At 42.6% G+C, this 24,053-nt stretch overlaps 1 protein-coding gene across 1 annotated transcript; it reads left to right on the forward strand.

The window, feature by feature from the left end:
- Window positions 1-16,247: 16,247 nt before the first annotated feature.
- Window positions 16,248-22,199, forward strand: cbx2 (chromobox homolog 2 (Drosophila Pc class)). Its single transcript, XM_067428746.1, has 5 exons — window positions 16,248-16,471; window positions 16,552-16,595; window positions 18,231-18,296; window positions 20,196-20,265; window positions 20,349-22,199. Exons 1-5 carry the CDS (start codon window positions 16,388-16,390, stop codon window positions 21,654-21,656), a joined length of 1,572 nt encoding a protein of 523 aa, XP_067284847.1. The 5' UTR covers window positions 16,248-16,387; the 3' UTR covers window positions 21,657-22,199.
- Window positions 22,200-24,053: the final 1,854 nt, after the last annotated feature.

The following is a 24,053-nucleotide window of genomic DNA, read 5'->3' on the forward strand; positions in this document are numbered from 1 at the left end:
TTTAGTAAAAAAAAAAAAAAAAAAATCATTTTGTTTCATTTCCTCTCAGTCTTTCAGACTGGAGCGGCAAAAAATGAAACAAAAGCTCCTTTACCGTGTGTGTGTGTGGCAGTCGGCAATGCGTCGCACACATACTGTCGCAAAATCCCCAGCTTGTTTGCCAATGCCAACTGCCAATAAAAACTAACGAAGAAGAATATACATCTTCTTCTTCGTCGTTGTCATCAGGGATTGGCGGGATTTTGTATTTCACCGGCGTCGTAGTGAACTATAGTTAACATGGACACTACACTTTTTTTTTAAAAGGAACACTAAACCTCACCGGCCAGAGAGAGATTCTGCGTCAGACGAGCGTGTTACAGGTTTGTGAATCCGCTGTTGTAACACTTGAGTTAAATGACTGTACTGCTGGCTAGCTAGAGTTACGTTGAAGATTAACGTTAGGTGTTACTTATTAAGGCGAGACACGACAGGTGAAAACAAAGTCAATTTTGAGATTTTGGGCCAGTTTACTCCCTTAACATGTAAGCTTTCATGTCACAATAAAAAAAGGCAACATTACACATTTAAGGGTGTTATTTCATTATATTTTGTCACCGTGCGCCTTTAGATTTCTACCTGAAATCATCCAAAGTTACTCTAACGCGAGCTCCCGTGCCGTCTCCATTCACAGAAACATGTCATGCCTGGTGTCATTATAAAGCTCTCAGTCTCACACACAGCGCTGTCTAATCCAAATATGGGCATTTCCTTTGTAGAACTAACCAACCGCGAAAGTTTGCAGCCGAAAACAACATCTGATTGGTCATGGATTCTGATGTATCAAATCTGTCAGCTAAGCACAAAGTAAACCAAACTGAACTCTAAAGATTAGAGTCAGATAATGGTTGCCTTTTTTATTTGCCAGGGGTTAAAATGAGTCATCCTTAACATGTTTGGTGTTTTGGATTCACTACAGCTGGAGAACAGTTAAATACCAAGTTGGTTGTAGGCTCAACTGGTAAATTTTTATTTTATTTTTTTACTGAGTAACTTATTTTCCCAAATAGTATATAGATTTTTAGGCATTCCATTATCTCAAACAGCCTGAAAAATAGTGCATTTAGCTGATGTAAAATGGAAAAAAATCTCCCCGGGGGAGTATACCCCCGGACCCCCCTAGGTTTGGGCTAAGCCCCGAATGTTTACATCGTCTGGCTCCGCCCCTGACCCCTACTATGAACCTTTTTGTGGTAAAATGGTACAAAGTTGTCATTTTAAGGGTACTGCCCCAGCGACAAGCTGTTGTACCCCTAAAGGTAAAATTTTGACATCCTTTTTTTCTGTGTGGTGTTTATATTAATCCATTTGACAGCACTAAATATAATTTATATAATACTGTTTTAACAGCTTGTCATGCATCTGTATTACATACATAACATGTATAATATAATATTTGTTTTAAATAAAATATATATAGTCAAATGTAACTTGACTTTATAATTTATTGACTTATAAAACCAACTGATTTAACAATAAATATTGTCATATTTTTGTGGAGCTGGTTAGAGAGGAGCATTTCTAATGGACCTGCTCTCCTGAAAGACACGCATTTCCACAAGCACATGATCAGATACACTTCACTTTCAATCATCTGGATTACCTCGTATCTCCTCCAGCAACCTCTACACATAAAACCACACACACACACAAGAGATTCAACCAAATTAATCGCAGAAAATTAGTCAAACCAATTATTTCCAGCTCAGAGTCTCATATGATGATTTGCTCACAGTAGTAAATAATACCACTAATAATATATCTTTTTTTTTAAATGACAGTCTGTAAAAATACAGAGGTTGTAGACATTTCTATCATCATTTCCTCATTCCCTTTCTTTGTTTGTGGAAAAAAAGAAGAAGAAGTGTTTTAAAACATCTTAAGCCCCTTTCACACTGCGATTCCGGCAAATACTCGGATAATGCGACCCGGCATTTGTTCCCGGGCCGCTAGATTTAGTCCATTCACACTGCCAGCGAAATACCGTAATATGTGCGCTTTCACACACAACGCTTAACGGTCCCGGGTCGAGTTGACACGTGACATCCTGATGTGACGTGTAATGGCGAGCGATCTCAGCTTCAGCGCGGATAGTAAGGAGCTCCGTGGTCTCGACTTGTGTCCAGTTTGCACACGTTTCTGCTTGTTTAATTTTAGTTTCTTTTGTATACGAACACTCTCTGCGTTTAAAACACCGACGAGCTCTTCTGGCACTGCAGGGTTGTATTATTGAAAAAACAAGCTCTAGGAGTCGCACGATAACTACGTACACGTTGCGGCATTAGTTTCGGCTTTTGTTCACACAGCGCTCGTCCCGGGTCGAATCCCGCAATGTTACTAGGTCCCCGACCCGGGTCGAATTCGGTAATCAATCCCGGGACGTGGTTGCTTTCACACAGAAGGAGACCCGGCAAAGCTCCAGGAATACTGCGGGTCCGACGTGCAGTGTGTAAGGGGCTTTAGACTTGCTCTTGTCCATGCAATAATAGATGCATATTGAGTAAAAAGGAAGTTGCATTGTAAAAAAAGAAAGAAGCATTTGCTAAATTAATATGTAAAAATATAAAATAAAATATATAAAAATAAAATGATTGCCCTCCTTTAAAAAAAGGGGTCTGAAGGCCGGTTTACTCCGTTTTTTTTTTTTTTTTTTTTTATTGTCGATGCTTCAAGAGACTCTAATTAACCCACTGATGTCTCATATGGACGACTGTGATGATGTTTTTATTCCCTTTCTGGACGTGGACAGTATAGTGTGCATACACTTCCATTCAAAGGACAGAAAGCCCTCAGACTAAATATAAAATATCTTCAGCTGTGTGTGAAGATGAACGGAGGTCTTACGGGTGAGGAACGACATTAGGGGGAGGAGTTAATGACATACACTTCATTTTTGGGTGAACTAACCCTTTAAGTAACAAAATGTTTGTTTTTATGGTTTTAGTTTTAACAATAATAACAGGTATGTAATCTAATTACATGCAAAGGAACCAAACACAATCAATGGCTGATTCTACTTTGCCCCTCCTCCCCTTTTAATTTGCATTGCAATCAATGAATTAATCAATACTCTGCTCCCATGACAACCTAAAGGTCAGGTCAAGCGCATGAAGCGCTTTGAGCTCCTGTTCACCTTTGACCTACAGATGTCAGAGGTCAGTTTAACAAGCGTGGCACACTGCAACCGCACACTAGCTGGAGCAAAGCATGAGACACCTGGTCCACCTTCGCATCCTAAACTTTTCAATAATCATAACATGATCCAAGAGCCAAACAAAACTCTCACCTTAGCTAAATAAATTCTGAAGCCACATGTTGCATTGACAAAATACAAATCATCTGGTCTGTGGCGCCCTCTGCTGTCTAAATGAATGTGTGGAGAAGAGCTTTCATCACCTATTGAGTGAAAAAATGCAAACATTAAACTCACATGAAGAAAATCTCTGCTCTGACTAAAAGAGCAAACTACCATCTACTCATATTACATCTGCACATTGTGCAAATATGCATGAACTGTTTTTTTAATGCATGAAATATTAGGATGATCTTCTGCATTTGCTCAAATATTCAGTCACACAGCTTTACTCTCCTATGTGATGTACAAACCAGACGTTTTTAAAATATTTTAACATATTGTTCTTTTCTCATTATTGGATTGGACTATCAAACGTTTAGGCATAAACTCCGACTAAAAATGCTCATATTTATTTCAAAGATTAAACATGTAGCATGATGAGGTCATGTGACGAATATAAAAATGGACTGCATGTAAATGTAATCTGGGTGTATCACACACACTGGCAAACTGTCTGTAAAAACAGGACTCTATCTGTCTCTATGTCTGTCTGTCTGTCTGTCTGTCTGTCTATCTGTCCATCCGTCCGCCTATCTATCTATCTATCTATCTATCTATCTATCTATCTATCTATCTATCTATCTATCTATCTATCTATCTATCTATCTATCTATCCGTCCATCCGTCCGTCCGTCCGTCCGTCTATCTCTCTGTCTATCTCTCTGTCTATCTCTCTCTGTCTGTCCGTCTGTCTGTCTGTCTGTCTGTCTGTCTGTCTGTCTGTCTGTCTGTCTATCTCCCTGTCCGTCTCTCTGTCTGTCTTTCTCTCTGTCTGTCCGTCCATCTCTCTGTCTGTCTTTCTCTCTGTCTGTCCGTCCATCTCTCTGTCTGTCCGTCTATCTCTCTTTCTATCACTGACTGTCGGTCTATCTCTCTGTCTGTCCCTCCATCTCTCTGTCTATCACTGACTGTCTGTCTTTCTCTCTGTCTGTCCCTCCATCTCTCTGTCTGGCCGTCTATCTCTCTGTCTATCACTGACTGTCTGTCTATCTCTCTGTTAGTCGATCTGTAATCTGTCTATCTCTCTATCTGTCTCTATGTCTGTCTGTCTGTCCGTCTGTCTGTCTATCTCTCTGTTAATCTGTCTGTCCGTCTGTCTGTCTAGCTGTAAATCTGTCTGTCCGTCTGTCTGTCTGTCCATCCGTCCGCCTATCTCTCTGTCTGTCCATCCGTCCGCCAATCTCTGTCTATCCGTTCATCTATCTCTCTGTCCGTCTATCTCTCTGTCTGTCCATCCGTCCGCCAATCTCTGTCTATCCGTTCATCTATCTCTCTGTCCGTCTATCTCTCTGTCCGTCTGTCTGTCTGTCCGTCCGTCTATCTCTCTGTCCGTCTATCAATTCAATTCAATTCAATTCAAGATTGCATTATTGGCATGAATGTAAAAATACAATACTGTCCGTCTATCTCTCTGTCTCTCCGTCTGTCTCTCTATCTCTCTGTCAGTCAGTCTGTCTATCTCACTGTCAGTCTGTCTGTCTGTCTGTCTGTCTGTCTGTCAGTCTATCTCTCTCTCTGTCTGTCTGTCTATCTCTCTGTCTCTCTATCTATCTCTCTATCTCCCTGTCTGTCTGTCTGTCTCCCTGTCTGTCTGTCTCCCTGTCTGTCTATCTCTCTGTCTGTCCGTCTGTCTATCTCCCTGTCCGTCTCTCTGTCTGTCTTTCTCTCTGTCTGTCCGTCCATCTCTCTGTCTGTCTGTCCGTCTATCTCTCTGTCTATCACTGACTGTCTATCTCTCTGTCTGTCCCTCCATCTCTCTGTCTGTCCGTCTATCTCTCTGTCTATCACTGACTGTCTGTCTATCTCTCTGTTAGTCTCTGTGCATTTGTCTATTTCTCTGTCTATCACTCTGACTGTCTGTCTATCTCTCTGTCTGTCTGTCTGCCTGTCCGTCTGTCTGTCTATCTCTCTGTTAATCTGTCTGTCTATCTGTCCATCCGTCTGCCTATCTCTCTGTCTGTCCATCTGCCTGTCTGTCTGTCTATCTCTCTGTTAATCTGTCTGTCCGTCTGTCTGTCTAGCTGTTAATCTGTCTGTCCGTCTGTCTCTCTATCAGTTAATCTGTCTGTCCATCCGTCCGCCTATCTCTCTGTTTGTCCATCCATCCGCCTATCTCTCTGTCTGTCCATCCATCCGTCCGCCTATCTCTGTCTATCCGATCATCTATCTCTCTGTCCGTCTATCTCTGTCTGTCTGTCCGTCCGTCTATCTCTCTGTCCGTCTATCAATTCAATTCAATTCAAGATTGCTTTATTGGCATGAATGTAAAAATACAATACTGTCCGTCTATCTCTCTGTCTCTCCGTCTGTCTGTCTATCTCTCTATCTATGTCTATCTCTGTCTATCTCTCTGTCAGTCAGTCTGTCTACCTCTCTGTTTGTCTGTCTGTCTCCCTGTCTGTCAATCTATCTCTCTCTCTCTGTCTGTCTGTCTGTCTATCTCTCTGTCTTTCCATCCATCTATCACTCTGTCTGTCCATTCATCTGTCTATCTCTGTCTGTCCATCCGTCTGTCTATCTGCCTGTCCATCCGTCTGTCTATCTGTCTATCACTCTGTCTGCCTGTCTGTCTATCTTTCTGTTAATCTGTCTGTCCGTCTGTCTGTCTGTCGATCCGCCCGCCTATCTCTCTGTCTGTCCATCCGTCTGTCTGTCTATCTCTCTGTTAATCTGTCTGTCTGTCTGTCCATCCTTCCGCCTATCTCTCTGTCTGTCCATCTGTCCGTCCGTCCATCCGTCTGTCTCTCTGTCTGTCTATCTCTCTGTCTTCCCATCCGCCTGTCTATCAATCTGCCTGTCCATCCATCTGTCTATCTGTCTTTCATTCTGTCTGTCTATCTGTCTATCTCTTTGTCTGTCCATCCATCTGTCTGTCACTGTCTGTCCATCCGTCTGTCTGTCTATCTCTCTCTCTCCATCTCTGTCTGTCCATCCATCTGTCTATCACTGTCTGTCCATTCGTCAGCCTATCTCTCTGTCTGTCCATCCGTCTGTCTATCTGCCTGTCCATCCGTCTGTCTATATGTCTATCACTCTGTCTGTCCATTCATCAGTCTATCTCTGTCTGTCCATCGGTCTATCAATCTGCCTGTCCATCCGTCTGTCTATCTGTCTATCACTCTGTCTATCCATCTCTCTGTCTGTCCATCCGTCTGTCTATCACTCTGTCTGTCCATCCATCTGTCTATCACTGTCTGTCCATCCGTCTGTCTATCACTCTGTCTGTCCATCCGTCTGTCTATCACTCTGTCTGTCCATCCGTATGTCTATCACACTGTCTGTCCATCGTCTGTCTATCACTCTGTCTGTCCATCCGTCTGTCTATCACTCTGTCTGTCCATCCGTCTGTCTATCACTCTGTCTGTCCATCCGTCTGTCTATCACTGTCTGTCCATCCGCATGTCTATCACTCTGTCTGTCCATCCGTTTGTCTATCACTCTGTCTGTCCATCCGTATGTCTATCACTCTGTCTGTCCATCCGTCTGTCTATCACTCTGTCTGTCTATCACTCTCTCTGTCCATCCGTCAGTCTATCACTCTGTCTGTCCATCCGTCTGTCTATCACTCTGTCTGTCCATCCATCTGTCTATCACTCTGTCTGTCCATCCGTCTGTCTGTATGTCTATCTCTGTCTGTCCGTCATAAACCGACATAAGCACAAAACAAAACCCACAAGGGGGCTAAACGACAAATGCAAAACAATACAACTAAACCCATTCCAGAAAGGGTCACAGGGAAACCGGGAGACGTAGACGGTACAACGATACGACAAAGACTGACAAGCAAAAGGAGCTTATAAAAGGGAACAAATGAGGCAGGGAGGGAACACAGGTGGGGCAAATTAAACCAATAATGAGATAACAAGGGGGAGGGATCAAACAATGACAGAAGCACAATGGCCACACTAACAAAACCTACATGTAGACACAAGACAGGACAGGCATGTGACACCCAACCAGTTCTCCAAAAGAGCTCAGAGGCGCATCTCATGAAGCTTGATTTGTGAAGCATATAGACACTTCTGACAACGGAAGAGCAACAAGGAAACAAAGGGGGCGAAGAAGACGTGTCCGAGTAGCAAAGAGTAGTTGCAAGGCTGCATGCTCTTAAGCAAAACTAATGTCTTCACAACGTCCACAGACCACAGCACTAGCGTTAATATGGAATTACCTTGGTCTCAATAAAACTGAACGAAACTTTATAAAACTAAACAAAACTTTTTCAGAAACTATCAAAAATATGCATTACAAAAGAAGAAAAACATCATACACACTAAAATGAAAAAAATTAACTCACAAATGTAACAGTCACACAAATGAACACAGTATATTCAGTATGCTTCATTCTTTGTTGATGTTTTTTAAAGATTTGTTTTGCAAATCATGGATTGTGAATGCATTGCCAAAGATTTTGCTTACGTTTCTCAGTTTTTCGTTTACTGTTTTGACACAAACCTCTCGTGGGGGCGGGCTTAACAGTAATATACACTGATTGGATAAAGAGCTTTTGATGGACAGGTCCTCTCTGACCTGCGCATATTGGAATGATCTTGCGGTGCTTTGTATAAATTCGTAAAGATGAGCTCTCAGGAGAGACATGGAGCGGCGGTGGCTTCATCTTCATCATCTTCTTCACACGCTTGTTCTTCAAGGTAGGAATAAGTTTGTGTTATTGAAGTAACCAATAATATCGATAAAAGTTGTATCCATGTACGGTGTGCAAGTAGCCCCAGTAGCCCCGCCCACAGACTCATCTAATCCAGTAGCCCGGTCCACAGACTCATCTAATCCAGTAGCCCCACCCACCGACTCATCTAATCCAGTAGCCCCGCCCACCGATTTATCTAATCCAGTAGCCCCGCCCACCGACTCATCTAATCCAGTAGCCCCGCACACCGACTCATCTAATCCAGTAGCCCCGCACACCGACTCATCTAATCCAGTAGCCCCATCCACCGACTCATCTAATCCAGTAGCCCCGCACACCGACTCACCTAATCCAGTAGCCCCGCCCACCGACTAATCTAATCCAGTAGCCCCGTCCACCGACTCATCTAATCCAGTAGCCCCGTCCACCGACTCATCTAATCCAGTAGCCCCGCCCACCGACTCGTCTAATCCAGTAGCCCCACCCACCGACTCATCTAATCCAGTAGCCCCGCCGACCGACTCATCTAATCCAGTAGCCCCGCACACCGACTCATCTAATCCAGTAGCCCCGTCCACCGACTCATCTAATCCAGTAGCCCCGTCCACCGACTCATCTAATCCAGTAGCCCCGTCCACCGACTCATCTAATCCAGTAGCCCCGCCCACCGACTCATCTAATCCAGTAGCCCCGCACACCGATTTATCTAATCCAGTAGCCCCGTCCACCGACTCATCTAATCCAGTAGCCCCGTCCACCGACTCATCTAATCCAGTAGCCCCGCACACCGACTCATCTAATCCAGTAGCCCCGCACACCGACTCATCTAATCCAGTAGCCCCGCCCACCGAATCATCTAATCCAGTAGCCCCGTCCACCGACTCATCTAATCCAGTAGCCCCATCCAGCGACTCATCTAATCCAGTAGCCCCGCCCACCGACTCATCTAATCCAGTAGCCCCACCCACCGACTCATCTAATCCAGTAGCCCCGCACACCGACTCATCTAATCCAGTAGCCCCGCACACCGACTCATCTAATCCAGTAGCCCCGCCCACCGACTCATCTAATCCAGTAGCCCCACCCACCGACTCATCTAATCCAGTAGCCCCGCAAACCGACTCATCTAATCCAGTAGCCCCGCCCACCGACTCATCTAATCCAGTAGCCCCACCCACCAACTCATCTAATCCAGTAGCCCCGCCCACTGACTCATCTAATCCAGCAGCCCCGCCCACTGACTCATCTAATCCAGTAGCCCCGCCCACCGACTCATCTAATCCAGCAGCCCCGCCCACCGACTCATCTAATCCAGTAGCCCGGTCCACAGACTCATCTAATCCAGTAGCCCCACCCAGCAACTCATCTAATCCAGTAGCCCCGCCCACCGACTCATCTAATCCAGTAGCCCTGCCCACAGACTCATCTAATCTAGTAGCCCCGCCCACAGACTCATCTAATCCAGTAGCCCCGCCCGCCGACTCATCTAATCCAGTAGCCCCGCCCGCCGACTCATCTAATCCAGTAGCCCCGCCCACCGACTCATCTAATCCAGCAGCCCCGCCCACTGACTCAACTAATCCAGTAGCCCAGCCCACAATCGCTGCATAAGCTTCCTTCTGTTCCTAATATTAGGAATGAGTGGTTGAACTTTATTTTTAATGAAGTTCCAGCTCACATGGGGAAGAAATGTTCACTTCATTTCACTGCGGGATTGTTTGTAAACCAATCTCCGGTCGCTGCTGGATTTGAATCCGACAGGAATGGGCCAACACACTTATGTGAGTAAAACGTGTTTTTATATGTAATAGTACTGCATTGTTATCGATTGTTTGGCTTATGTGTACGAGTCTAACAGAGCATACCTTTAGCGCTGGACTCAGACAAGTATGGGCCAGGGCTCGCAAAGCCCGGCAGGCCGATCAATCTCATTATATTACGTTCTTGTTCTGCTATTCTCTCTCTCTCTCTCAGGCCCCGTCCACACGAAGCCAGAGCTTTCCCAATCCGATTTTTTTTTTTTCCTCATTTCAAGAAATATCTGCGTCCACACAAGATTACCGAAACCAACTAAAAACGATGTAGTTTGCATGCCAGGCCAATGTGTGGCGCTGTAATTCTGCCACAGAAATACACTAAAAACGGAGAAGAAGAGTTGTGGCTAGAAAGGGTATAGCAGTGGTCGGGGGTGAGGCAAAATCTCTCAATAAAATAACAATAAATACATTTGCTACTTAACAGATGTGTTTTATTAATGCCTACACCTACCCCAACCCTAAACCCTTATAATAATGCAGATACGGTAATTAAATGACGCAAAATTGATGTGCGCTCTTTTACCGCGGTGGACGTAGTGTGATAAAATCATAACTTTTTCATAAAATATACGGATTCGCTGTACAAACGAAAACGGAAGATTGTCGTTTTCAGATTTATCCACTTTGGGACCCGCTTTCAAAAAATATCAGATTCATGCTTTCATAACACCAGATCCATGTGGACGAAACGCTGATACGGTACAAAATGTATACGTATACAGCTAAACGCATCTCCGTGTGGACGCAACCTCAGTCTCTCTCGTTGACATCTGAAGTAGAGGCTGACATTTTTCCGGGAATCCCACGGGTCATGGGGATTCCCGTGGGAATCCTGCAGGATGGGAGTCATCTTTGCTATTAATCACGGGATTTGGCAGGTACAGGATAAATGGTTAATGGGAGCAGACGGGAGCGGGAATCAACCAATAGCAAAGACGAAAAAAAGAAAAAAAACATAAATGCACCATTTTGTAGTTTCCTTTTAATACGCCTACAATGTAACGCAATTAAAAAATAACTACACGACCCAGCCGTCCCAGAAGCCATCAGTGCTGGAATTCAAAGAGCAGTGATGGAGGGAGCTAACAGCCGCGGAGAAGTCGATGTGGCAAAAAATGATTTACAGCACAAAGTCAGAAGTAAAGACATGTCTATTAAGTTCACAGAACTGGTCGGAAAGTCTGAAATATTAATTAAGTTTATGAGAGTAGAATGTGACGGTGATAGCATGATGTACGCTGCTTGCAAGACATGCTTAGTCTTAGTTAAGTTCGCAAGTGATTCAGGGGGCTCAGCAGCTGGTCTAAAACAGGATGGAGAGCAGATTAAATCAAATTCTATGTATTAACTAAACACTAATTGAAGAAAAAAAATATATGGGAGCGGTACAGGAGCGGGAGTCAGTTTAAACAGGAGTGGAAATGGAGTGGGAGTCAGTTTACCTGGAACGGGATGGGATGGGATTATTTTTTAAACTTTGGTCTGGGAGTGGGACGGGACAAGATTTCTTTCTGTGGGAGTGGGACGGGACAGGAGTGAAAATCCACTCCCGTGTCATCCTCTAATCTGAAGGGCAGCATGTGCCGAACGTGTGTGTGCACGCGGTTCGCACTTATAATATAAATAAGTGTAATATAAGTGTAATATAAAAATTATAGTCCAATCAATCGCGGGTCGATGAGAAATAAATCATTGTGTTTGTTCGATAAAGACGTTTACGAGCCCTGTGGTCGAGAGAATCATTCTGGTTTCCGCTTCTCCCTCATCTCGCCTCTCCCTCATGTGGACTGACAGTGGAGCTGAAGCTCATTAAATATGCAAATCTTCTCCAATCCCAGCCGTGGGCGTTTACTTCCAAGTCTCCAGTGACACGCCCATCAGAACCCAGCGTTCAGGAGAGCCTCAAAACCAGTGTAGAAAATAGCCTATTACTTATTAGTTATGATGTTTTTGAATGTAAAAACCACACAAACGTCATAAGTTGACCTCAGACAACAGTATAACATTTTTTAAAAAGCCAGTTCATGAGACCTTTAAATATTGTTTTAAAAAAATTATGACGAAACGCAATATGTGGCGGCCAGTGTTGATTCTGTGGTGCACCGCCACAAATTAGTCTATGAACAATTCGTCTGCAATGATATGGCCTGGTTAGCTTTGGGATTATCCCCAGAAAGGGCAGAGGTAGAATGGATCGCAACGAAAGTTCAAGATACTTCCATCGTTAATGTCTACAAGCCACCTCCAAGCAGACTGATTGCATTGTCACAGATGATCTAGCTCCTGTTGTGAATGCTGGAGACTTCAATAGCCATCATACAGAATGGCTGATGGTGACTTCCTGGTAAAGTAGGCCTTTACCACTGAGGCGACACTCCTATCCGAAAACAGCTGCGCTCTTTCTACTTTGCATGATGGAACAGCACCACCAATCCAAATGTGGCATTCGCAAAATGGCACAACAACCAGCCACTTCCTGTCCCTGGACAGGTTCCCCCGTCCACAAATTTCTAGTTTTTGGTCTATACGGCTAATTTTGCCCTTCATGACAACTGTGAGGGGGGTGAATTTTTTTATAACTCGTTCGTTTACATTATATAAAGCCTTAACATTCTGCATAATTAAGGGCGTGGCCACTTTGAGTGACAGGTGGATTGCCGTATGTCTGCTGTCTGTTTGTCATCGAGTCACCTAAGCTCCGCCCACGTCCCGCCCAGCTTGTCTCTACTTTACGCTTCAGATCGGCTCTTCAGAATCCTATGGTTGACGTCACGGACACTACGTCCATATTTTTTTTTACAGTCTATAGACGTGAAAGACCTTAAACACGCTGACTGAAGGTCAACAACCCCAGTGCAGTGAGCCATCAGCACAAACTCCATCGCTTCCCTTCTGCTACGTAATGACAAATTCAGACAAGGACTTTGCCCATCGACAAGAGTCCATGAGCTGTTCAGGGCCCAGAATGTAATTTCAACCTATCCACTGATTTCACAACACCAGAAATCGAGCATGCCATCAAACGCCTGAAGGTGTAGACTGCATTCACCCGGAGTAAGTTAAACAATAATGAGAGAAGGCAACCAACTGGCTGTGCTTCTTCCTTTCCTTTTCTTGCAATCATTGGGCGCGTTTACATGCACAGCAGTAAGCTGAAAACTCACAAATATCATCTTACTGAAATAACCAGTTTTCCCCGTTTAAATGCAAACCAGTAAACTGACAACGCCAGTAAACCGCGTTTACATGACTTTATTAATAAACCGGGTTATTTCCTTCTAGTGACGTCAATTATAATAATGTCCGTATCTGAGTCTGAGTTTTCCAAATGTTTCGTCAGTTGTGATGTTAATAAAGCGTGTCAGCGGGAGATTTACGGCTCATATTACCCCTCATGCAGTTATGCAGCGTTTAGACTGAACCTCTTCTGCTTCTGCTGCAGGAGATGAGAACACATCTTTACAGTTTACTGGCTCTTAAAAGAGTCTGCGTTTGTGATATATGTCCTTATTTCATGCAAAACGCTCGCTCGCTCTGTCTGGATGTGTTTAAATCTGCTCTAAGTTTGTGTTTTTGTCCCCTATCACACATGCGCACTTCAATAAGCCGACAGAAAGCAGGTTAATGCGTTTACATGCAGCGCGAAATCAGGCTAAGAGGCAAAAAAACGACCTGTCCCGACCGGTTTATGCTTACGCCGTTTATGACCTTACTTAAGAACGAATAATCGGCTTAAGAACGTGCATGTAAACACACCCAATATCCCACATAGATGTTAATCTGTACTATTGAAATGTAAATGTAATTCAGATAAAATGCATTTGTGTGCATTTTCAATCATTGTCATCAAAATCGTAGCCATAGTTTACATCAGAAAGTACTGACAGAGTACACTATTATATTGACTACACACCTAATCATTTTGACTATTGTTATTCTGGTGGCAATGATGTGTTCATTAACACAAATACTTATTTTTGAGAGATTAGCTACAGGCTTTTGCAGGTAATCCACTGTCTGGAGCTTGTTTTGAGAAATAATGCACTTGCTGGTTTGCAAATCTCAAGGATGATTCAAGAAATGTACAAATTCAACTGAGAAAAACTGTAATATGAAAGGATATTTTTAAGATTCCGATTATAAAAGGAAGTATATATCATATGTAAACAGAATAAAAATAGTGGGATCATTAATAACCTGATTTGGCCTTTACAGATCTGGGGCCTATTGCACAAAACTAGGATAAGGGATTAAACCGGGATATCTTGGTGATCTTGTCATCTGAATGCAAAATTTAGTCGTGTAAACGTACACTGAACACACACTCACATCAAGAACGCTAACGATATTGAAAGATAACTGTATATTAGCGGATAAATTGATCTGATCTTGAATGATGTGGATGAGATTTGTATTCTGGGTTCTGTACAGTTCACTGACGAGAAGGAGATCGACAAGTGTCACTCTGAAACAAAACAAACAGCATTTTAGATCCAGGAATCCAGAGGAACACACACACACACACACACACACACACACACACACACACACACACACACACACACACACACACACACACACACACACACACACACACACACACACACACACACACACACACACACACACACACACACACACACACACACACACACACACACTCGTTTGTTTTTGTGACATATGGGAACATTCCATAGGCGTAATGGTTTTTATACTGTACAAACTGTTTTCTATCCCCGTACACTGCCCCTGCCCCTAAACCTACCCATCACACACACACACACACACACACACACACACACACACACACACACACACACACACACACAGCCCCTAAACCTACCCATCACAGGAAACATGCTGCATTTTTACTTTCTCAAAAAAACATCATTTAGTATGCTTTAAGGCCATTTGAATTATGGGGACATTTGATATGTCCTCATAAACCACATTTATAGTGTAATACCAGTGTAATACCCATGTAGTTATACAAATTTGTGTCCTCATAAACCACATAAAAAGGCTCACACACACACACACACACACACACACACACACACACACACACACACACACACACACACACACACACACACACACACACACACACACACACACACACACATCACAGGAAACATTCTGCATTTTTACTTTCTCATATAAACTCCTCCTGTGTGATTTATAAGTCTTTTGTAAAGTGGGGCCATGGGTAATGTCCTCATATTTCACCCTCTCCTGTAATACCTGTGTCAGACCCATGGCATTATACACATTTGTATCCATGTCACAAAAACATGCCCCCCCCCCCCCCCCCCACACACACACATACACACACACACATTATTATTCAATGCGTCCTATATTTAAAAAAGTATTGTATTTTTTGGCAAATCCCTTAGAAATATTAGGCAAACACATTTAGTTATATTATACAGTGCTTAAATATTACAGTTGCATTGCGTTAAATGATCAAAACCACTTGTTTTTCTCCTTACACTGTGAATTCTGTTGTCTCTATGTGAAATAAAAAATATGATCATCATTTGTTATACATTCAAATTGAACTCATGGTCTGATTTATTCAATATGACATTTTTATATGGTAATTTAATTATATCATTATTTGCAGCTCTTTTTTTCTCATTTACATCTCATAATTTAATGTTTCACTTTCAGTAACCTTTATGTATTTTATGTTTTTATATATATATATATATATATATATATATATATATATATATATATATATATATATATAGTACTTGTAGAGTGTAGTTAGTTTTTTATTTCAGTTTGTTATACATAAATGTTACTCCATACTTATTAGATATATTCATACAATATAATATTATAATATTAATTACATATATAAATCTCAATGTTATATGTAAAATATTAATAAGAACTAAATTTAGAAATGTATTAAAAATAACAATATATAGGATTGATTTTTTATGCTTGTTTAGATTCATTTAAAATGTTTATATTAAAAAAAATTTAATAAAGAGTGAAAAATGTGTATTTAATTGAATTATACAAATGGGTTTAATTAGCCTACAGAATTCAACACAACTCGTGTTTATATTCTATAAAATTTTTAATGTTAGGAAATTACAAAAAGGTCAGACTTTACTTTATGGTGTTGACCAGGGGTGTCCAAAGTCGGTCCCCTGAGGGCCAGTGTCCTGCAGTTTAGCTCCTGCTTGCCTCAACAACACACTGCTAAAGTTTCTAGTATGGCTAATAAGACCATAATTAGCTGGTACAGGTGTGTTTAATTGGGGTTAGCGCTAAACTCTGCAGGACAGTGGCCCGCCAGGAGCAGGATTGGACACCCCTGGTGTTGACCAAAAACTTGCATTCCTACAAAAAAAAAAAAAAGCGTGACGTCACTTGGACGGTGTTCTCCGAGGGCCACTGTGCGCGCTATGTGCGCGTTTGCGTATCCGCCCCCTTTTGCCCTGTTCTGCTCTCCCTTCTCTCACACACACACACACGGTCGGTCACGGAGAACGAGATGAGAATGAGATGAGAACAGTCATGGAGGAGCTGAGCGCGGTGGGAGAGCAGGTCTTTGATGCCGAGTGTATCCTCAACAAACGCCTGAGGAAGGTAACAAACATCCACACACACACACATACACATTCAGCGCGCGTGAATCTTGATCCTCAACGCGTGTTTGATTTCCACAGGGAAAACTGGAGTATCTGGTCAAGTGGAGAGGATGGTCGTCCAAGTAAGTGAGAACTGATACACATACTGCCTTTATTATGCGTGAAGGTAGACTATATAGTCATCATATAGACTAGTACTTTGCTAACGCGGCGCTATTTTACTCAGTGTGCCAGCAAACACCCTTGAATGTGGATCGCGAGAAAGGGAGAGAGAGAGACAAACAATGAAAACAACAACAACAGCGTGTTGCGCGTGTTTAATTTCGCGTCCACGCGTGGATTCGTGCACTGCTGTCTCTACTTGATCTCCCCGCATCAGCTCGGCTCGCCTTTGCCTCGTTTTGCTGCATTTCTCTTTGTCTTCCAAGTTACTTTTCCCTCCGTGGTGTGTTTTCTTCAAGTTGTTTTTGTTTGTTTTGCTCTTTTTTCTTTGGCTCGACTGTCGAATCTGCCCTAGTGCGTAAAGCAAACATAAAGTAGCATGGGTTGTTTTTAGTGTAATGATTTATTTGACTATTTTCAGCGATAAACATCGCGTTTTGGGTTTCGAGCGTCGCCTAACTCGAGTCGGGTTTGTGAACGCGTTCTGCTACTTTGCAACAATTTGTTATTTTTGTGACGAAGGCGGATTGATCGCGCGCCGCCTGTTGTACGCAAGGCGCGTGGTTTGTTTCGAGTTTTTTTTTCTTCTTCTTTAAAAACTCCAGCTGCCCCCAACCCCCCCTAATACCCCCCTGCTCTTGCTCTCTGTTACATTGTCGCCCCCTTTTTGCCCCGTCTATGGGCACTTGAGCTGTCAATCACACGAGCCACACCTCCCGCGCGCGCGTCCATCTGCTTCATTGATTATTTACAAATACCATTTATTTTTTTTAAGATCTTTAATATTGTTCAACCAACTGAGGGCAACACAAAAACATCTAAAATGATGCAGATGATTGAGGAGAGTCTAACATTGGATATATTTCATAACACAAGTAGTTAAATTCTCATTTTTTTTGTTTTGTTACTTATCACACTTTTCTGCTCTGTTGTGTTTGATTCACATGTGCATCATGCTATTCTTAAAGAAATAATCTTAATCAAAACCTCTTTGACTGAATGTCTCCAAGCCCTCTTATTTCTCAACCACCTGTTATATAGACACTTTTCACCATCCGAACAATTCCTGATGGAAGAAAAAAAGCAAACCTCGTCATGCATTTTCTTCTCATTGGAAGTAGTATAGTAGTAGTTATGGAAGTTAAATGAACGCTGTTGCTTTTAAGTAATGCTTGGTTAAGACTGTCCGTTTTGGTAGATCACAACTTATTTGTGTTAAATCAAATCCAGACAGTCTAGAAGTGTTTTTTTATTGGGGTTTTTTGCTATATAATTCCATAATGTCTAACTAAAGTCCAGTTTTATTCCACATGCCTTCTGTTTACATTTGTAGATGCAAAATTTATATTCAAGGGGTGCTACAAAAATAGCTCGTTTTGCATGCTTGGTTGTGTGATTTAGTTGATATGCTGGAAAAAAAAAAAAATTTGTTAATGCTTGTATAATTATTATATATGCATGTTTATGGGCAAATGATTCGTATTAATTGCATATGGAATTTTACAAAAGTTACTTTTTCATAATGTACCATTTATTTTTATCATGGGCATGTTGTATCTACTCACATGCTAAAGCTGCCAGTGTCTGTGTTTCAGGCATAACAGTTGGGAACCTCAGGAAAACCTTCTTGACCCGAGACTATTGGCTGCGTTTAACAAGAGGTAAGAGGTTTCTTCCATTGGACGAGCAGGCCTCTGTGTGAGAGCGACGCCCCCTTTTCTCCATGTGCAAACAATATGGGCTGCAACGCTTGGGAGGGCGTAAATGGGGCTCCATTCACAGGCCATTCAGGGGCTGCAGACGTGTCCAGGCTCACGAGGTCCTCCGCAGACTGACTGAAAATCAAACATTGTTAACATATCAAGCAGAACTAGTTTTCTCCGTCAGTGTTTTGGTTTCACAGTTTATGAAGAATCTGTGTGACTTGGATTACATGAGAAACAAAGCCACGTATTGACACCAACTGTTAAAGGGTTAGTTCACCCAAACATGAACTGTATGTCATTAACTCCTCACCCTAATGTCGTTCCACACCCGTAAGACCTCCATTCATCTACACACACAGTTTAAGATATTTTATATTTAGTCTAAGAGCGTATGCAAGTGTATGCACACTATACTGTCCATGTCCAGAAAGCGGAATAAAAACATCATCAAAGTCGTCCATATGAGACATCAGTGGGTTAATTAGAGTCTCTTGAAGCATCAAAAATACATTTAGGTCCAAAAATAACAAAACTACGACTTTATTCAGCATTGTCTTCTCTTCTGTGTTTGTGTTCAATCCTCAAATAAAGATTCAAATGGTTGTGATTCAGTGAATCGATCAATGATCGAATCCGAATCATGAATCAATACGCTGATTCATAACCGTTTGAATCTTTATTTGAGGATTGAACACATACACGGAAGAGAAGACAATGCTGATCAAAGTCATAGTTTTTGTTATTTTTGGACCTAAATGTATTGATGCTTCAAGAGATCCTAATTAACCCACTGATGTCTCATATGGACTACTTTGATGATGTTTTTATAGTGTGGATACACTTGCATACGCTCTCAGACTAAATATAAAATATCTTAAACTGTGTCTGAAGAGATCTTACGGGTGTGGAACGACATTAGGGCGAGACATTAATAACATTTCATTTTTGGGTGAACTAACCCTTTAATTTCAAACTAGATTGCCTTTACATTTTCTGAAGGACATTAGTAAAAATATTGCTCTGGTCTATCCTTCGCCCACCAAGAAAGGAAAAAAAACAGAAGTCTGATCACTTAAAATAACATTTGAGGAATCATTGATGTGCAGACCACAAACGATGATGAATTTCTTAGAAAACACCACTTTTTTTTGCTAACACATCCACCAAAAACATAAGGATTACAAAAGTAATGTGATGCTTTTGTCTAAATTAGAACAACGGAGGCTTCTGACAGGAAGTGAGGGGAAAGAACAGGAAGAGAGGACACGTAAATGTTCATTCATAAAAACAGGAAATGAATTTCACAATCGGCCCACTGTTTTTTGCTGTACTTGATTTGGTAGCCAAGACTGTTTATTAAAAGAATGATATATACAGCTCTGGAAAAAAAAGTACAGCTCAATTGATGCACCTATTTGAATTTACCTTTCTAATATGTCACAAGGTGCAGATGAAAAATATGTGCAAAATGCCTAATGTGCAGGGGAATATATATTCAAAACACAAGACACAAATAGTTAAATTAGATAAAAACATGATACGTGCATAACTGTGTCCAACTGCAGGGCGCAACGCTGATGAATGGAAAAGGCAGTCTCGAGCGGTATACTTGGAAAAAACTTAGCTTAGCATAATGAATGGAATCCTATGTTGCCAGCTAGCATGTCCCAAATAAAAGTGATCCAAAAAATACCCCACCTTATTACTTTTTTTGTTGCCCACATATCTAACTGTAGGAAAGAAGTTGAATAAGCCCCATTTCTAAAAATGTTGGAGTGTTCCTTTAAAAAAAAAAATGTTTGTAATCACTGATATTTTCACTGAAATTTAAAACTTCATTTGATCCAATCTTAGGGAGCAGGAGCGGGAACTCTTGATCCGCAAAAAGGGGAAACGGCCTCGTGGACGACCCCGAAAAATATTGGTAAGTATGTCACAAAGACACTCCAGATCTAGGAGAAACAAAATTTGCACCAAACAAAATGTTTTCTTTTGTTCATGTCTCAGGAAAGCATTCCAGCGGCGTCCAAATCAAGCAGCTCGTCCTCATCGTCCTCGTCTTCTGGGTCCTCCACATCTTCCTCGTCGTCTTCCTCTTCTTCAGACGACGACGATGAGGACGATAATGACAGGAATCCGAAGCCGATCCCTCGTCCGCGAGAGCATCTCCCGGTCCCACAGAAGAAAGCCCAGATTGTGGTGGCAAAGCCAGAGCCGCCAAAAAAACGAGGCAGGAAAGCGTTGCCTCCGGAGCTGAAGGCGCTGCGTCAGGCCAAGGGACCTCGAAAGCTTCTAAAGCCCCTATCCAGAGACTCGGACCTCCGAGGGAGCATAAAGAAACCACTCATGCCTGCAAGCTTCACCTACACCGGACTAAACCGAACCTCTGGAAGGGAGCTGATGGCGCTACAAAACAGAGGTGCTTTTACCCAGAAGAGTTCTTTAAGAGTTCTCTCTGTCGGATCAACGCCTCCTACACTAAGTCGCCCGGCACAAATGAAAAACGCTTCCGATTTCAAGCTCTCCGTCTCGGATATGGGCAGCGGAGGAGTCGATCCCAAATCGCCCACGTGCAAATCTCCAGGAGTGGCTGCGTTGAACGTGCACAGCAGCAATGGACAGACCTGTCCACAGCTCTCTCCTAATGTGCCGAGAAAACAGGAGGCATTGGACCAGACTCTACTTCAAAGATCGGGGTCTGTCCAGAAATCTCCATCGAGCTCCTTTTCGCCGCTCAAAACTCCCTCCAGCCTTCAAGCGCTCAATCTAAAGAGCGTCAGCAAGATGCCGCAGGGCAACGGCACCGAAAGCGCCTACTTGAAGGGTTCCTCCACCCCAGGCAGGAAAAGTTCTGGGTTTAACACAAGACACGACGTGAGTCCTGCCCCTAGTTGTAAGTTCACCGCCAGCCAACAAGTCCTAAAGAGTCCGCAACGGGAGAAATCCAAAACGGAAGATTTGGCCGAAAGGCTCGGGAAGAAAAACGAAGGTCGAGCGGACAAGATTTTGGCTCAGACTCCGGTGACTGAGGGCCGAGATTCCCAAGCCTTGTCAAAAGACGCCGGGAAGCAAAGCAAGACCCTGAGCGAGTTGAGCACCGGAGAAGAGGGAAGCAGCTCTGATTCAGACCACGATTCCTCGTTTCCGAGCGATAACCGCGACCTGGCCATCTCGGTGCAGGCGGGTCAGGACTGGAGGCCCACGCGGAGCCTGATAGAGCACGTTTTTGTCACCGACGTCACTGCAAATCTGGTTACGGTGACTGTGAAGGAGTCGCCCACCAGCGTCGGGTTTTTTAGCATCCGTAACTATTGAATGTCATCGACTGAAACTGCAGCTACTCTGGGATAATCGGGAGAAGTTTCGAAAGAAAGGCGTTATTTTTGGTGCTTCTCAATCCTCAACAGATTTTACTTGTTTTAACTCTGACTGTTTTAGTTGGTCAGGAGTTTTTGGACCAGCTCAATCAGAGACATAACCTAATTTGAATTTAGCCTAAACGTATGTTACTGAACAAATGATTGACCATTCATCTTGGTTTCCACAGCAGGGATGGTGTCTTGTTCTCCTGGTGTTTGATTTGGAGTACTGTACTAGTAAAGAAGAAAAATCACAAGATCAGAACAAATGTAATCCAAAGCTGAATCTTATATCACGTCTCTTTTAAGGTGCCTGTTTATAAAGCTGTCCTCTTTCTGCCTGATAACAGTTATAACTGAGGGGTTGTTTTCCTTCTTGAATGAATGTGGAGATTTTTTTTAATACTACACAACAGTTCTGTTTATTTATTATTTCTTACTGGTTTTTGTTGTTAGGTGACATGCTGAAACACACAGTAAAGATTCTTTTTATACAAAATTCATCATTGTCTGTTCTGAATCAAACCTTCAGTTTAGAATACAAATGTGTATATACACTCAACCTAAAGGATTATTAGGAACTCCGTACTAATACTGTGTTTGACCCCCTTTCGCCTTCAGAACTGCCTTAATTCTACGTGGCATTGATTCAACAAGGTGCTGAAAGCATTCTTTAGAAATGTTGGCCCATATTGATAGGATAGCATCTTGCAGTTGATGGAGATTTGTGGGATGCACATCCAGGGCACGAAGCTCCCGTTGCACCACATCCCCAAAGATGCTCTATTGGGTTGAGATCTGGTGACTGTGGGGGCCATTTTAGTACAGTGAACTCATTGTCATGTTCAAGAAACCAATTTAAAATGATTTGAGCTTTGTGACATGGTGCATTATCCTGCTGGAAGTAGCCATCAGAGGATGGGTACATTGTGGTCATAAAGGGATGGACATGGTCAGAAACAATGCTCAGGTAGGCCGTGGCATTTAAACGATGCCCAATTGGCACTAAGGAGCCTAAAGTGTGCCAAGAAAACATCCCCCACACCATTACACCACCACCACCAGCCTGCACAGGGGTAACAAGGCATGATGGATCCATGTTCTCATTCTGTTTACGCCAAATTCTGACTGTACCATCTGAATGTCTCAACAGAAATCGAGACTCATCAGACCAGGCAACATTTTTCCCGTCTTCAACTGTCCAATTTTGGTGAGTTTGTGCAAATTGTAGCCTCTTTTTGCTATTTGTAGTGGAGATGAGTGGTACCCGGTGGGGTCTCCTGCTGTTGTAGCCCATCCGCCTCAAGGTTGTGTGTGTTGTGGCTTCACAAATGCTTTGCTGCTTACCTCGAGTGTAACGAGTGGTTATTTCAGTCAAAGTTGCTCTTCTATCAGCTTGAATCAGTCGGCCCATTCTCCTCTGACCTCGAGCATCAACAAGGGATTTTCACCCACAGGACTGCCCCATACTGGATGTTTTTCCCTTTTCACACCATCCTTTGTAATCCCTAGAAATGGTTGTGTGTGAAAATCCCAGTAATTGAGCAGATTTTGAAATACTCATTTCACGTCTGGCACCAACAAGCATGCCAAGCTCAAAATTGCTTAAATCCCCTTTCTTTCCCATTCTGACATTCAGTTTGGAGTTCAGGAGATTGTCTTGACCAGGACCACACCCCTAAATGCATTGAAGCAACTGCCATGTGATTGGTTGATTAGAGAATTGCATTAATGAGAAATTGAACAGGTGTTCCTAATAATCTTTCAGTTGAGTGTATTTAGGGGCCTTAAAAAAACCCATTAGGTTTTTTTTTTTTTGGTGACAGGACAGTGTAGAGTGGACAGGAAGTGAGGTCCGAGAGACAATATCATCCAACTTATCAGGGGTTTACTGTTTTCACAGACTGGAACACCCCCTTCTTCCTCTTCGCCTATTCTGCTGAACTGCTAGCTGTCAACATCCGGATTAATATGTTCAACATTCGCTAGTTTTTCTCGTTTTTCTCAAACAGAAGCTTCAAAATAAGATCTAGCGTCTTGCAACATGACATCATGACTTTGCGTAAACATACACGCCACTTTCTAAAGCCAACTGGCGTGTTATCTGTACGCATTGAGCGATCCGCGTGTATGTCTACGCCGAAACAAACCTAAATTATGTTTTTTTGAAAATGTAAAAATGCAGAATGTTTCTTGTGATGGGTAGGTTTAGGGATCAGGGTTGGGTGTAGGCAATTGTTAATGTGATTGGCCAAATGAAATGTTTAGAATCGGTTGCAGGGCATTTCTGCTGAACTGGTTTGGGAAAGAAAAAAAAATCATGCATATGGAAGGGGAAATTACATCATACCCA

This window comes from Pseudorasbora parva, chromosome 2 (genome assembly GCF_024679245.1).
Source record: "Pseudorasbora parva isolate DD20220531a chromosome 2, ASM2467924v1, whole genome shotgun sequence".
Lineage (NCBI taxonomy): Eukaryota > Metazoa > Chordata > Actinopteri > Cypriniformes > Gobionidae > Pseudorasbora > Pseudorasbora parva.